Source organism: Petromyzon marinus, chromosome 24 (assembly GCF_048934315.1).
Source record: "Petromyzon marinus isolate PM22_M1 ecotype Great Lakes invasive population chromosome 24, UKy_Petmar_22M1.pri1.0, whole genome shotgun sequence".
NCBI lineage: Eukaryota > Metazoa > Chordata > Hyperoartia > Petromyzontiformes > Petromyzontidae > Petromyzon > Petromyzon marinus.
Genome location: NC_133690.1, coordinates 16209490 through 16226346, shown reverse-complemented (window position 1 = coordinate 16226346; position 16857 = coordinate 16209490). Strand labels below are relative to the sequence as shown.

The following is a 16857-nucleotide window of genomic DNA, read 5'->3' as shown; positions in this document are numbered from 1 at the left end:
TGGGAGATAGGGGTAAGTAGCAGTTGCCACACGAGGTGGTAACCGTTAACTACCCACCCACCCACCCCTGGCCTACGGGATGGAGTCCCCGTATCCCCGGACACGCGTTGCTCGAGATGAAGAATTCCGGGCGCCCTTTCATAACAGCGCTGGAACGCGAGCGATGGAGCGAGCGATGGAGCGAGCGAGCGCGCGCCCGGACGGGCGGGCGGGCTTTCGAGCGCATTTAATGAGCGTGGCGTGAAAGTTTGGTATTAAAACTCCTTTGCAGGGATTAACATTGCAGTTGGGATTTAGGTTTGCGAAGCGCTTACTGTGCGTATCTTTACGAGAGTCGAGCTTAGTTCAACTTGGGGGGATGGGCTAGGGGTGTTTGTCGGGTTTTTTTATTCTGTTGGTTCATCGTGTTCCCGTCATAGGAACGTGGAATTTCCACCACGCTCGTTTTGAGCCAGAGTCAACTCTGATTTTGTGTATACAGATATATAAAGTAACTATGTGTGGAGTGGAGAGGCGGGTGATTTGGTTAGCACACTGCGCTAATTAACTTGGAGACGTGATTTCAATTCCCGGCCACGGCTATCATCAGTGGCGTAGCGAGTGATATCCGAACCGGTCCTGGGTCCCTCCCCTTCATGAAGTAGAGATTTTTGCTTGTAATCGAAGTCGTCCTCGTGGAACGGCGCAGGACCAACCAACAACCTAACCACACAAACCTCAGAGTCTTGCCACCCGTCTTGGTTTTCCCAGGATCATCCCCTTGTTGAAGTATGCCTTCTGGAAAATCTGTAAGTCCTCCCGGGATGTTAAAAAGGCGCCACGGTGGCTAGGAGACGTTAACTACCTCGCCTGGCATACAGGAGGTCGTGGGTTCGATCCCGACCCTGACGCCCGCTGTATATTTGCAGTTTGCATGTTTCTCCCCGTGGTTGCGTGGATTTTTTTGCGAGTCCTCCGGTTTTCCCCCTCCACATTTATAAATATGTGTTTAGAATATTTGGCTGCTATAAGTGTACACGTAATAAGCCACTTCATTGAGCTATCATTTGTGGCAAGGTCGCTTGTGAAATAGAGCTATATAGCTCAGTGGGCCTTACCTGGTAAAATAAAAAAAATAGTTTAGTTTTTATTTAGTTCAGAGTCCTGAGATATTTTTTTTATCAGCTCTGTAAGAAACTGATAAATACACCACTCAGAAGATGTTTTATTTATGTAACATGCAGATTTCAACTCGTGTGACGTTGTCAGCTATTCTTCCACTCATTGTATTCCCGTTTTTGTACCTTAGGTGGCAATAGCCCTCGTGTCGCTACAAGGAGCTATCTCTGTTGTGTATTGGCTCAAGCGTGCCTGGCTGCTGATGAGACACTGAATATCGAAGCCGGTACAGAGTTTTGCTTGTGTGAAACCATTTGCTGCCGAAATGATGCACTCCCTTCTGATTGGATGTAAAAAAAAACACTTGGATTATTATATTCTTGGTTCTTTCGGTAAAGTCACGAAAGCTTTAAATAAAAATTTGGATTATTGTTTTGCCATGAGGATAAACAGATATGTGACGGAGGCATAATTGTCCGCCCATCTGTTTTGTTCGTGTGCTGGGTTGTGCGTGTTATGCGAATACAGACCCCCTCGATGGATGAATGAATTCGTGATCCCTCTGCGAGGCCAATAACGCAACGTGACCCCTGGGCTGGAGCGAACGGGGTGACACAACCCCCGGGCTTAGCGTGAAATCCCCGTGGCGCGCAGCTTCACAGGGAGAGTTTGGCAACGCACCCGTGGCCAAACTGTGAAGCACGATTAAATAAAACACAGAGGCAGACACAAAAGACAAAGATCCCCAGTATAGCCTTAACAGACTGTTGGGGCAAGTGCTGTCAGCGAGCAGCACCTATGAAGGCCAGCACAGCACTTGAGTAGTGGCCAGACCCATGCCCGGCCACCTGTCTCCTCCGTTTCTGATGTTTTACCCACCGTATGTATACCAACACACACAAGACCATACCATTGCACACATCACATACTTTTCCCCAAAATGTATAGTCCAATGTTTGAGAGAGAAAACACACGTATCATATGTAAAAATGTTCCATACCAAACATGTTCAATCACGTGGAGTAATAGAGCAATTTATTTCCTCACAACATGCTCACTTATTCAACTACGCGAGTTACAAATTACTTATTAATTTAAACATAGTGCAATGAATTGGGCTGAAGCAGCGACCCACTCAGTAGGTAAGTTTACGCAATTACCTCCCTCGCAATGCCATTTTTAAAATCCCATTACGCAATCTACTCTGCCGTCATTTCCACTTTGGCAACCGTTAAAGATGTATTGCTCTCATAATGGAACCTTCACTTAGTAGTGATCTATGGCCCATCGGAATTTTTCAGGAACTTGAAGCATAATTTACGTCAGGATATTGGGTCATCTCTTAAATAAAAATTGCACGCATCACTTTGCCATTATTATTTTTCTTCCTCAGTAACTTGTGATTTAGTATCCAAAAATAGGTTTACCTTCAGCAGTTTGTTTCCAAATCAACTTGAAATATATTTTCCAGAAAATCTAAAATTAATTGATAGAATTTGATAAAGAGATACACTGATTATTTCAAATTCTGGATTTATTTTCTACGAACGACCATTGCCTCTAATGGTGCCTATTATATATTATTTACTTTAAGGCCACAGTGCTATTGACGAATGTTTAGAGTTTCCCATTATTTGTATTTGCCAAGGCAATATTACCAATATTTTTTTTGAAAATTCTGTTTGTTGGTGGGAACTTGTCACCAAGATGGCGGCAAGTGATCACCAAGATGGCCGATGGTGAGATCCAAGATGGCGACAAATGATCACCAAGATTTCCGACGGTTAGATCAAAGATGGCGACAAGTGATCACCAAGACGGCCGACGGTGATCACCAAGATGGCCGACGGTGAGATTCAAGATGGCGACAAATGATCACCAAGATTTCCGACAGTTAGATCAAAGATGGCGACAAGTGATCACCAAGATGGCCGACGGTTAAATCAAAGATGGCGACAAGTGATCACCAAGACGACCAACGGTGAGATCCAAGATGGCGGCAAGTGATCACCAAGATGGCCGACGGTTAGATCAAAGATGGCGACAAGTGATCACAAAGATGACCGTCGTTGAGATCCAAGATGGCGGAAAGTGATCACCAAGATGGCCGACGGTGAGATCCAAGATGGCGGGCACTTTGTGTAAATAAATCTCATTCATGGGCAGAAACAGCAGGGGTGTAAAGATTCACATCCTGGTGATCCGATTCATTGTTTCAATTAAGGAATTGAATTCAACAAAATATTTTTTGTCTCATTTTCCATTTTATTTGTATTGTCTATTTTTGTTAATCTCGTTTGTAGAATATTTTAAAATATTACGTAGAAAAGTAAAATTCACTTTGTAATCCATAATACAGGTTTTTTGGGTTAGATCGCGTAAATATATAAATGTCGTTAAATCCACCACCACCCGACACAACCAATTAGTAAAGTTTGTCACGTAACATAACCTAGTCTAGCACACCGGTGTGCTAGAGAGTCAAATCACAACATTTACAATCTGAGTACAACCTTTCACCAGTAATTACAATTAGCTTCATCAAGCGACAGACAGATTTGTGGAAAAGTCGACCAGTTTCGTTCCTTAAATCGAGGCGTAGCAACCCAAACACCTGTATTATTGATATTGATCGCGAAAGCCCACGTGTTAAACTTAACTTTGTAATATTAACGTGAGCATACCATTTGCATGTAATGTGCATGAAATGTACATCGATACTAGATTAAAACCGATGCAACGTTCCACGAGAGGTAAACAGGACATAGCTCGCTTTAGCCAACTTCATTGCTGGCTCCATTCCACTGCATGCGATTGTAATCCTCCAAAAGTAAAAATAAAAGTGAAATGACAGAGGTGGCCCGGTGGTTAAGGGCTCAAAGATGCTGTGTTTGTACTGATGAGCTCTTGGGTTCGAATACGGATTCAGCCGCTCGTGATGGAACCGGGTTCGCAAGTGAAGTGATTAGAGACTCAGCCTGATCACCAAAGGAATGCACGGAGTGCCATCATGTTCACATTTCTTATCTTGTATAGATTTAGAGAGCACCGTAGTACGAGGAACTTTACAATCGTTATAAAATTGTAACTAAGATGACGGCGGTTAAAATAAAGTGTGGGGTTGTTATTTCAAGTGGTGGCGGCGCTATGGTGACAGGACAGGTGGCAGTGGTTAAGGAGGGGTTGGGGTAGTGTTAGGTGTTGGGGTAATGATAATAGAGGTAGTGATAGGGTTACTGATAGGGGTAGGGGAAGTGCCAGGGGTTGTGATAAGGGTAAGCCTAATCGTAGCTGGGGGGGTTGGTGCAAGGGAGTAGCAGAAACAGGATAGCCAATGCAGAAGAGATGGGGGTTGTTTTCAGCGAGGAATGGAAGCAAATGATTGAGGTCGATTGCTCTGCGTGCTGCAGTGGGAGTTGGTTCCAGTGAAGGGGAGCAAGAAGGGAGGAGGGACGTGACTCGGCGCAGGGTGGCAAGCAAAGTAGAGAGAGGGTCGGTCGATATTGGGAGCTTAGAGGACGGCATGGGGGACAGAGTAGTCAAGAAATTAGAGAAGCAGAATAAGGTGGGGCAAGACACAGGGCTGTTGTGTTTGTCGGCACGGGTTTTCATTTAGATCCGAAGGAGCCAGCTCTGCCGAGAGTGAGCTCGCGAGACGACAGTGGGGAGAGAGTGCGGAGTGATGGTGGTGGGAACGAGCGGCATGGCTCACGAGCGTGCGGTACAACCGCAGCAGCCTACGAAGAGGAGGGGTGGGGGGGGCGAAGCTGGACAGAGGGGTCACCCCACGTCATTCCGGCACTGGACGAACCTAACCTTCCTCCTACTGGGACCCCTTCCTCCTACCCTCGCCTCCCACCCTTCCTTCACCCCTCTCAATTGGACTGACCATCGCTAGATTTTTAGTTTGTTTAAGGCGGTCAAACTGTTGGGCTTTGGGTTGTCAACTTGTCCTGGTTTTTGGCAATTCAATACAAGTCCCGGTCGTTCTGTGTGTCATTTACGCGCGTGGGCTATCCTTTCTCCTTCTCGTGGCACGTGCCATTTTCTGTTGTTGCTGTTGCCGTATCCCAGAGGTGGCAACCCTATTGGGGGGGGGGGGGGTCCCGCACAGACTTTTACGGCAGCTTCCATTGCTTGCCGGTCAACGGCTCCCGCTTGACCGACAGCGCGATCAGCTGCTGCGCTGCGTAGTAAGTCGCGTGCGTGACCAACGCCGCGTGGGGCACCGCGAAGCGAAACCGGTTCGTGGCCAGCGTCAGGTCCGACACCACGAAAAGCGCCGCGCCCAACGCGCCGCTCAGCTCGCAGGCCCCCCAGCCGGGTCCCCTGAAAAGCCGAGCCGAGGCCCGCCACGCCATGGTGAAGATGAGCAAGCTGTACGCCAAGATGGCCGGCGCGAGCACGGCGTCGTCCCTCACGCCCGGGTAGAGGAAGGCGAATGCGGCGAGGGCGCAGCAGAGCATCACGAGGCCCAGGGCGAGGTGGTCGCCGCGCAGACCGAACGCTTTGGTGTAGCAGCAGTGGGCCAGGCCGAACGCCAGCACTCCGTGGAGGAAGTAGCTGTCCTTGTAGAAGAGGCACACGTCACCTGCGGAGCGCAAGGCAAAGTGCGGCGAACGTGGACGCGACGATTATAATCTCGCACGTGCTCGTCCGGTTGTGCCGTCGAAGAACCGGGAAAGGGCATCAAGCGCTGTGCAGTGCAACGGTCGAAACACGGCGGAGTGGATGCAACGATTATTTTCTTCACGATCATGATCGTCGTCATCATCAGCCTTGGTCTATCCACTGCTGGACGGAGGCCTCCCTAAGCTGCCGCCATCTGCACCTGCAAACGAGCCGGATGTCATCGCACCATCTCTGCGGTGCGTGCCGCCTCCTTCGACTGCCACACTCAACCACTGCCCAATGGTCCCTTCCTGCGACGCGTCCAGCTCAAGCGCACTAAACAGGCAAAATGTCTCCCGAATTCGCGTGTCTTCGCTTATACCCAAGTGTTCCTGCTCCTCTATCTCAGCGTAATTTAAATCTGGACCCCTCTCCATTTCCCCATGCACCCTTTTCCTCCTCCCTCCCACCCATGAATTCGATGTTTCTTATCCGTTAGTCAGGGCCGGCAAATCCACTGACTCTGCTGCGCGGACATCTGTCATCCACGTGAAAAAATCCAGGGATTGTGCCGAGCTCGCCCTCTACCGGTGCGTGGCGCCTGCTGCAACCAGCACGCAGAATGCTGTTTCCTACGTTGCAATTTACGCAGGAGGCTTAAAATGCAACACTGGAGGTGGCTCACGAGCTCATCGTGGCCACGTCTCGAGAACCCAAGCCCGTAGTACCAGCTAGAATCTCAGTCCGCGCGACCCGCCCACGCTCCGCGTTTTCGAGCGTAACAATGTACTCCCCATTTCAACACTGTACAAAGTAACTCGCTCCACGCTGCACGCGCCCGATGATTGTTCCGCGTGATACAGACAGCGCTAATTGCTTATTTCCGTCACGTGGGACGTGATAAACAATCATCGGGTGCGAGCGGCGTGGAAGGCTTTAATTTGTATTTGAATTGGGATTAAAATTGGTAAACGCGAAAAGAGGGAGGGTGGTGGTTCACGCCGCCTGGCGCTTTGAAAAGCCTTACCTAAGATCCAGGGTGCTAGCAGCGTATCTGTCATGATTTTGAATGCATATTGGCCAGATCAGGAGTCGGCAACATTCGGCTCCGGAGCCGCATGCGACTCTTCAAGGCATGCTTCGTGTCGTTATTCGCATGCATTGCGGCTCTTCAAATATTGAATTTGTTTGACTCAATTTGAAAAAATGGCTCTTTGAGTTATTTCTGTTGCCGTCACCTGGGCTGTTCGATATGAGCTCAATGCAGGTCGCCCTTGCAAAATAAGTAAATGTGACTTGTGTCAGCAAAATCACAAAAGCAAAACAAAACTTTAAAAATATAAAGCACATTAGTGCAGCAGGGGGGGGGGGTCAACACAGAAGAGGGCTCTATAACGGTCTTGGGTTTTTTGTTGGGGGATCCACGATACTAAATAATGGGGGGCCCACGATGCATTCTGCCCGGGGGCTTCATCGTCAACCACGGGGCACTGCCGGCCGGGGCACCACGGTGGCTCGGAGATGTCAACTACCTCGCATGGTGTACAGGAGACCGTGGGATCAACCCCGACGCCTCCTCCCCGTGGTCACGTGACATTTTCTCCGGATCCTCCGGGTTTTCCCTCCACATTGAGAATCAACTTCACACGGTTAGAGTCTTTGGCTGCTATACATTTCCACGCGCAAAGCTACTTCGTTGAGCCATCATTTGTGACCGGGCCACTTCTGAAAAATACCTTAATAGCTCAGTGGGCCTTACCTGGTCAAATAGCTATTTTTTGTTTGTTTAAATAGACTCCATAATACATGTTTTTGTGTTAGATCGCGTAAATATAAATGTGTCATTAAACCCGCCACCACCCGGCGCAGCCAATTAGTAAGGTGTGTCACTTACATAGAACATGCCAAATCTGAGTAATCAGATTGGAAATGTTGTGGATATGCTCTCCAACACAGCGGTGTGCTGTACTAGTAACGAATTGACAATGTTCTGTTTACGAGACAAACCTTACTAATTGGCTGCGTCGGGTGGTGGCGGGTTTAACGACGCATTTATATTCCGCGATCTAACAACCCCCCCCCCCTTTAAATAGCCTGGCTTGCCTATTTGAGTCTGAAAGCAGAGAGAAGCAGACGAACATAAACTCTGTGGCGCCGCGGTCAGGCCAGAGGAGGGCGCTGTGGGCTCAGTTTGACGGCACCAGACTTATAAAAGGGAAGGCACTTCGGCTAACAGTTTGCCTCTACATTTTGTTTAATCGCCACGGTTTGTTTGGTGACCAAGCACACGATAATAACACGATGTATAACTGCGTTCGGCCATTTGTCAATCCACTGCTCGGTGTTAGCCTCCCCACGCCGCGTGTGTCGTGAGGGTTGTTTGACCATACTTCGCCACGCTCGCTAGTACGGGTGGTGATAACTTGTGGGGGGAGGCGGACGGCCAGGACCGGCCACCTTTGTCTCCCCAATGCGAATATTTAGACACCACTGAGTCGACCTATGGGAGGCCTAGGACAAATTCTCGCCACTGATATGAGCTCTGGCCGATATACTAACTCAGACATCTCGTGCCTCGCCACACGCACGTGTCTCTGTGTTGCCCTACGTGTATGCATGTCACCGCTGTAACAGCACTTGCCCAAAACAGCCTTGTGTAGGCTTCGGGGGATATGTTTTTGTATCCGTGTGTAAGTGTAAGTGTGTGTGGTCTGGATAAGCAGATGTGGTCGGTGATGAAGATTTACAACCAACTCCTGCCATTGATTCTGTGTCGAGAAAATATAATGTATGTGGCCCAAGTCCCCACGGATTCTGCGGACTTAAATTATTACCACCTCATTGTCATCAGTGAGTGACTCACGCCGTGGGTGGTCGCTGGGTCGGGGTCAGGGTTAGGGTTCAGGTTCGTCTTCGTTCCAAAAGAAAAATAACTCACATGTATGTATGTTGAACTTCTTTCGCGCCGTACGTAGTCAACCGTGCTCATCGGAGGAAGGGCCGCACATATTGGCCGAGTGACCAATTCACAAGGTATATCCCGGGCTTAATTGCTCACTAACTTGTAGGCTGGAGGAGGAGACTCTTAGCCACAGCCAGAGCAAGTGGAATACTGGATGTGGTGTATCGGGAGCAAAAATATTTTCTGAGTCACTAGCCAGGACAAGACGAACCTGAAATTAAGCCCCTGGGTATGACCCGAAATTACTTAAAGACAATGGCCATTAAGACCGAAGCAGCATCAATCCTTACTGGAACAACAGATCTTATGAGAAATTAGAAAATTAATAATAATTGGAAAGCAGTAAGAGCCAGTGTATGTATGTAAAAATTCTTTCGCACCGTACATAGCCAACCCTGCTAATTGGAGGTGTGGGCGGAAGGACAACAAACTAAACACAAAAAGCTAATTAAAGCAATGTTTTTATAATACAGTAATCACATTCTGCTTAAATTAACACCTTGTTTTGCCTCGCTCCCTGTGCGAATACAGCAAATTGTGATCTGCAAATAAGTCAGCCTAACTCAAGAGGCGTTTTTTTTCTGGATAAAATGAATGTCGAAATCGAATCACCATTCATTACATTGCCCTTTTTGGTTTCATCTTAACCAACTCACCCCAAATTAGAGGCAGTAATGTGAGAGGAGAAGGGAGTGGGGAGGAGATCAATTTTAAATGGCAAAAAGCCCTCCGAGTGGATATTTGGAGGGGGAGTGGAAATCTGTTGAGATTTCCATGCGCTGACAAATGGGCGTGTGATACATCACATTTAAGCCTGCCGGAGTTCGTTTGTGAATGTATTTCTTGACTATATTTGTTATCACCGCCCTTATTAACGCATTACATTCTACATTCTAAATGTCGGACTTTTCCGTGATGTACAGTACTTGTAACCCAGAGGTCGCAGATTCGAGTCGATTTCCATGGCGCAACATATTCTACAATGCGGGGACGTTTTATAATCCTCCACTGCTGGCTGTAAACATGGTGAGATTGGTCACGCCCAAAGATCGCGCGGGGCTTGATAGTTTAAGCCGAATAAACTCGACACATTCGTCAATAGCACTGCCATTAAGAGAAAACATGTACAGTATAACCAGCGATACTGAGGTCAACGAGCCTTCTTTCTAGCACATGAACAGACGTCGATGAGATAGAGTTAATAAGGGCCGGAGATTAGTTTAAAATCATGGGGCCTAATAATAGGGGGTTCCCCCTTTTTCTGGCAACAAAACTGAAACCTTTTAACAAGGATTCATGTGTGCATTAACCACAATACTTGCAGTCAAAATGCAAACAAAAAAACATACTATGATAATATATGATGCATTGTCCTTGAAACTGATTGGTCCACACCAAGGGACGGCTTTCTTTTGAGCCTCGACCCAATTGGTGCTCGACCAGATGACGCCAAAAGGCGTACAGCTCAAAAACAATGCACTATCAAAGTAATGAGGGCTCGGGGTGAGCATCTACATCATTAGACCATGGGGCCTGATGAGAATCCTATTTTTAAAAATAATTGATGACAAGTTTATAATTGGCTATAATAGTAGTAGCTATTGCCTACCGTGTACAAGTTAAAGTTAGATTAGAGTTAGATTATAATCTAACTTTGACTTTCAATGAGTTTATAATAATGATTAAATCTTGCTTGCAGAGTGCATTATGGGAACGTTTATTGTTGGGGGCGCAATCCTGGGTCCAATTTACCACCATTTTACTAAAATGAAATTAATGAATTTGCCTGCCATGCATTTCTGAGGCAGAGATAAAATGTCGAGTATAACTATGAAACTAAAATAAATAAAATAATACTCCAACCTGAATTAAGGTTTTTGTCTCAGACTAAATAATTAAGTTTTGTTTTCAGTGAAGGTGAGGCGTTAATTCAGTCCTGTCTGAATGGTATTCAGGTTGAATAATTACAGGTGGTGCTTTGTCCTCTTTCTGGTTTAACTTTCACCAGAGATCAAGGCAAGGGCATGCACCGACATGTCTCCAAAACGAGCTGACAGAAGAAGTTCGGTATTTTTTTAAGCTGAAATCATGAGGCCCATTAGTTGGACTTGACAGCGGTTTCCTACCACCATAAAGACCTACTTCTACTCCTTCCCCTGCAAAGAAAAAGCATTGAATTAACTTCCTTCCCCACAACCATCCCACCACCACCACCATCTTCCACACCCACTAACAACACCACTACCAGCATCCTGACCACCAGCTCCTCCACACCCACAACATACCACCGCCACTGCCACCACCATAACTATCCACACCACCACACCATCACACGTGGGGCTTTATTGTAGCAGCCAAATAATCTAAACTAAAACGCGTGTTCGTTCTAAATGTGGTGAAAAATCCACCCGAACCACCACGGAGAGGAAGAGAGAAAACACGCGGACTCTAAATATACAGCGGGCATCGTCAGGATTGAAACCCACATCTCGCCAAATTAAATCGCGTTGATACGCCTGTAAGGAAAGAGGGCGCACCCTTCCGAGAACTCGCGGGGGAGGGGGAGGGGGGGCAGCGGGCAACGCTCTATCCCACACAGTTGGAACGGGTGGAGATTAGTCCACGTTTTGCTGTACCACCTTCTCTTGGCAAGCCAGGCTTCGGGACTTTGAAGCCCACGGGAAAGGGCTTTCACAACATTTGCTCCATGCAGTCTCAGATGAGCTGTTGCAGTTTCTCAATTGTCTATTATTTATAAATGCTAATATATTTAAACCGATGGGAAATAAAATGAGCTGGTCATTTGCGTTTCTAACATCCAGGAGTGACTCAGACAATACACGTAAATAAGAGAGGGATTCATCAAGAAGGCTGTTTAAAACGTGAGTATTCTGGTAAACATAAAAAGCCACTATGTCCTGTTTACAATTATTAAACATCCGAATTGAAGGATGACTAATTTAGTAGGCTTGGTGGTGCACGCTTGTGATCCATACACATAGGGACATGGACACAGGGATACGGGGACACAATACAGTATTATTGGCCTATCAAGATAAGCGCGACTGCCTCTCTCCTGGCTAAACGGTGGCAGCCCTTGGATTGAACCTCGTTAGTATCTGAATGGGAGACTCCCCGGGAAAATTAAGACAATTTTAGACTTGGACTGCTAGATGCACGTGGGAATGCGGTACAGAAATAGATTATTGAATCAATCTGTTCAGACATTTGAAAGTGTTTTTGCCATCACATGCGTGCCAGGTATGTATGGGAATTCTTCTTTGTCACGCACGAAGCCGGTCAGTCCCTTTCAAAATGTCCCCAAGATCAACTGGATAAGGAAGTGATGACATCGACTGATAAGCCAGCGCAACACGTGACAAAGACTGTGTAGAGCAGGCACAAGAGTGGAGAGAAGAAGAATGTTTATCTATCCTGGAGGAATTCGATGAGCCCTGAAGCTCTTTTTCACAGATGTCCCAGGAGGGGTGGGTCGGAGAGTGATATCTGATAGCTGATGCATCCGTGGCACCAGTGTTCAACTTGTCAATTGCCAGCGGAGGGATGACTAAAAAGATTTTACTCACTCACACTGATCATCGTGGTGAAGTATGGTGAAGATTATCCCTATGGCCAACAAGGATGTGAGGTGAACTTCGTCCAATGATCGATTGACAAGTGACTGAAAATAACGATACAGTAACTGCTACAGGTGAAAGTGCAATTAATGTAATCACATCGGCGGCTGAATGTCCGACGAAGTTATTGTAATTCTGTTCAGAATTTTTTTATGGCCTGATTAGCAAGAGTACAACAAAAGAAGAGCTGAACACATAACTGGTGATCTTGCCCGAATGTGTGATATGCACTTTGAAGTCCAGTACTGTAATGATGATAATGCATTTCACCTTAAGAAAGCTCGCTGAGTCTCAAGACCCTTTAACAAAGGGTTCTGCTACATTGGGATGTTTGGCCAATCCCAACTACGAGAATTTGGCTGCTTGTGGGAGAACCCCTCCCCCCCGCCCCGCCAACGTATAACAGCGGGTAACACTCTAAGCTCTGCACAGATAGATTCAATAATCCATCGCCGTACTTCCATCCACTCGGCCACCTCGCAGTCAGCCCCAACACTACAACGCCTGCTATTCTCCAGCAGCCCTACTGTTCAAGTACTCAACTAAACTTTTTTTTATTTTACCAGGTAAGGCCCACTGAGCTATATAAAACTATTTTTCACAAGCGACATGCCCATCACAAAAGTGGCTTAGCACCTGATGGCCCTGAGGAAAATACACGCAGCCACGGAGAGAGATTCACCACAAACCCCAAATATACAGGCTTTGGGGTTGGGATCAGACCCATGAACTCCTCTATACCAGGCGAGGTAGTTAACATCTCGCCACCGCGGCGCCCTAAAGTATTGTACTAACCAGGCTCGACCCTGGTTTTATAATTATCCCCCCCCCCACCCGTGGATTCCAAGTGAAAGAGCACTCCTCAGGAGGTAAAAATAACATTAAGATGAAAATCCCCGGAATTTGTTCCCATCAGATCTGACCCTGAGTCGTACCCCCCTGAATACTTAGGCTAAAAGACAGACGATGGTTTGTTCTATAAAGGGCAGTACTACTATTATTATTATGGCATTGCCTGCATTCCTGATGTGTGGGCGCGACGCCTGGTATACAGGCAGTCATGGGTTTGATCCAGACCCTGACACCTGCTGTTGTATATTTGGAGTTTGCATGCCTCTCTCCCCGTGGTCGCGTGGATTTTTTTCTGGGTCTTCTGGTTTTTCCCTCCACATTTAAAATCAACGTCACGCGTTAGAGCATTTGGCTGCGACGTTGAGCTATCATTTGTGGCCAGGTCGTTTCTAAAAAAGAGCTATATAGCTCAGTGGGCCTTACCTGGTAAAGTATTTTTTTTATTTAGACTTAGCAGAACCACATCACCTCGTTAGCCCCCTGTAGTGTTATCATATACGTACATGTTTTAAAATGAATGGCCATTCAATGTAACCCCTTTTATGAGGATGGACTTATTGAATTGTCACCGTTGAATTTCAACGAGTATACTTTTTTTTTTCAAAAAGTGCGTGAGCAAGTGTGGTGTTTTCGCAAGCTGATGGAATCCATTGTAAAGCATAGGTCTGGGCTATGGGGTTCTACATAGAACGTGTGGGCAGATTTATAAGCGAGTAGGCAGGCTGGCATATAGGTGAATAGGTAGGCAGGTATTTGGGTAGGCCAATGGGTAGACACATATGTATGTAGAAGGGTAGGCATGTCGAAAGGTTGATGAGCAGGTAGACATACAGGCAGTTATGTAGGTAGGTGTGTAGGTAGATGAATAGACTGGCATTTGGGTGGGTAGGTATGTAGGTAGGTAGGTAATTAGTTAGACGAAAGGCAGGCATAGTTCAGTAGGTATATTAAAAGCTACGTATGTGGGTCAATAGGTAGATGAATAGGCAGGCTGGCAGATAGGTAGGTATGTAGATAGACAGGTGGGTGTAGCAGGCGGGTGAGTATGTCGAAGTTAAAAGCAAAAGTTACAAATTTGTCACGCACGCAATTTCCTTAGATCCTTAGAGGCTTGGGAAAACCACAGATGAGCGGGAAGCGAGCCAGAACCGGCACCAACAATTGGTCAAGGGGGGTGGGCAGGTGTGTGGGTAGGTCATTAGGTAGATGGACGGGCAGGCGTGTGGGCGTCTCGCTGACCCACGACGGAGGCGGCGAGTCCGAGGGCGATGCAGCGTCCCCCCGCAGGGCCCCCGCGCTGCCGGGCGAAGGGGACGAGTGCCATCACGGGGAGACACTTGAGCAGGCAGCGCCACGCCACCGGGGGCTCGTCCGGGAAGCCCCAAACGAAGCGGACGACCAGGGACACGATGCAGGCGAGCAGCCACTGACGGAACACGAACACACAAACACACGAAGACAAAGATCTCCCGTGTAGCCTTAACGGACCATTGGGGGCAAATTCCGTGAGCGAGCGCCTATGAAGGCCGGCATGGCACACGAGGGGGTGGGTCGCCAGCACCATGCCCGGTCGCCTTTGTCTCCCAAGTGGTGGTGTTTACACACCGCACCAGGTTGGAATTTGAGGCTGGGTCGACCTAGCGGAGGTCCAGGACCAGTTCAGATAATCGTCACTGGTGTTGCCCATGAGCGGGAATCGAACTCAGGTCGCTGGATTTGTAGCGCAGCATGCTAACCGCTACACTGCCGCTCCCCACACACAACAACAAACGCCATTCACCACTAAGTGGTGGTGACGTCACCACGACGCTTGTGCCAGGCTATGTGCACCTTGAGGCCACGTGAAGTGTCGAACGCCCGCTGGCAGGATGTCACGGGGCAGACCCACATGACATAGGTCGACTGACTGAGACCACTGGCTGATGCACCACCTGTGCCCCCTACTGTGCCAACCTGCTGTGCTTTAGCCAACCGGTGCTCCGCTCGTTGTTGTGAGCGTCGCTCCTCCGCCCTCCGTTTTTGTTGGAGGGCGACTGCCTCCAACTGCCTAGTAGCGTCCTTCACGAGCCTCTTCCACAGAGGCTTATCTTGACACTGCTGGTACCAGTCATCGGCAAGTCCACTTAGCTCCACGTCCTCCTGTACCACATCACTCCATCTCTTCTCTAGCCCGTGCCCGTTTAGCCCCCTCTATCCGGCCGAACAAAAGCTGTTTAGGCATGCGGTGGCTGGGCATGCGGGCTACATGACCCAGCTAGCGCAGCCTTGCCTGCTGCAGGAGCTCACCGATGGGACTTTGTCCACATCTTTCAAGGATTTGTGAGCTCCTCATACAATCCAGCCTGGTTAAACCCAGGATGGATCGTAGGCAGGCCAGCCTAAATGTTTCTAACCGGCGAAGATGTTCCATTACGGGGGTCCACGTTTCGCAAGCGTAGAGAAGGGAGGGAATGCCTGTGGCCGAGAAGACCTGAAGCTTCGTACGGAGTGATAGACCAGGTAGCTTCCACACTGCGTTACGCAACTGATGAAAAGATAATGCCACTCGACTGATTCGGAGTGAGACGGTCATGAGCACACTGCCAAGGTATGGGAAACTCTCCACTCTCTCCACAACTGCCCTATTGGGAGTTGTGAGGGTGGAGTGTCCGATGGTACAAAATACTCAGGCAGGTGCTTAGTCTTGGTGGGGCTGATGGTAAGGCCCCACCCTCTTGGTGGCATGATGCAGGTTCAGCAGCAGCGCCTCCAACTCCTCTGAGTGAGCAGGAATTACCAGATCATCGGCAAACATAACGTGGTTGACCAAAAGGGAGCCTTGACCGCACCCGGGCATCGATCAACCTCCCATTGTATCCACATACACGCACACACCCACACACATAAACACGTGTGTAAACACACACACGCACACACACATACACACGTGTGTACACACACACACCAAGCGGTGCGCGTGATGAAAAGCAGCGTTCCCACGGGATTCTCGAGCCGTTGCCCACGTGGTGTCAGTAATTGTTGCATTGTTAGTATTTGTTGTTTGCTACGGTTCGCTCCGTGTTACTTGGAAGATTGTTGGGGAACTCCTCGCGCTACTGACGGGAGCTCTTCTTCAGTCACTGAAATATGTACGTGCGTTGAACTTCTTTCACACCATGCGTAACCAACCACGCTCATCGGAGGTGCTGGGCAGGGATAAAAAAAAAAACTAATCACAAAAAGCAGTTCTAAACAAATTCGTTTTCAACTTAGGTTTAAACGTGCATAGCTCCAGTGGCTTCCTCATATTGGAAGGAAGATCGTTCCAGACGGCCGCAGAAGCACGCATCCGAAAGCGCGCGATGCGATTACAATCTTCATCCTTCACTTTATGAAGAAGCTCCACACGCAGTACCAACCGGAAAACATGGGATGTTTACTTTCTTAGGCACGTCAAGTCAATTATATTATTCTTCAATTTTGGCACGATTCTGCCACTAAAAGCACCATCACTTCAATACACAACATACCAGTATAAAATTCTAAACAAGGAGAATATATATTGTTTACAAACCATCTACAGTTTTTTTAATATCAAAAATAAAAGCGAGTTGTGGCTGTCAGTTAGTTGTTGTCAATACACTTGTTTCTACTTATTTATTTTAGTGACTTGCCTACCTTTCCTATAATTTGCACTGTGGGCATCTGTGAAAAAGA

The 16857-nt window shown here is 47.8% G+C and overlaps 1 protein-coding gene and 1 long non-coding RNA gene across 2 annotated transcripts in view; one reads left to right on the top strand and one right to left on the bottom strand.

Moving 5' to 3' along the window:
* Positions 1–2106: 2106 nt before the first annotated feature.
* LOC116945615 (lysoplasmalogenase TMEM86B-like) overlaps positions 2107–16857 on the bottom strand; it is a 42082-nt gene continuing 27331 nt past the window's right edge. The window contains exons 2-3 of the mRNA XM_076069446.1: positions 14401–14587; positions 2107–5689 (exon numbers count right to left, since the gene is read on the bottom strand). Of these exons, the coding sequence (XP_075925561.1) occupies positions 5217–5689; positions 14401–14587 (660 nt within the window). The 3' untranslated portion in view covers positions 2107–5216. The remainder of the gene's footprint in view (positions 5690–14400; positions 14588–16857) is intronic.
* LOC142928920 (uncharacterized) overlaps positions 5683–16857 on the top strand; it is a 66191-nt gene continuing 55016 nt past the window's right edge. The window contains exon 1 of the long non-coding RNA XR_012945229.1: positions 5683–5966. This is a non-coding gene — a long non-coding RNA (uncharacterized LOC142928920). The remainder of the gene's footprint in view (positions 5967–16857) is intronic.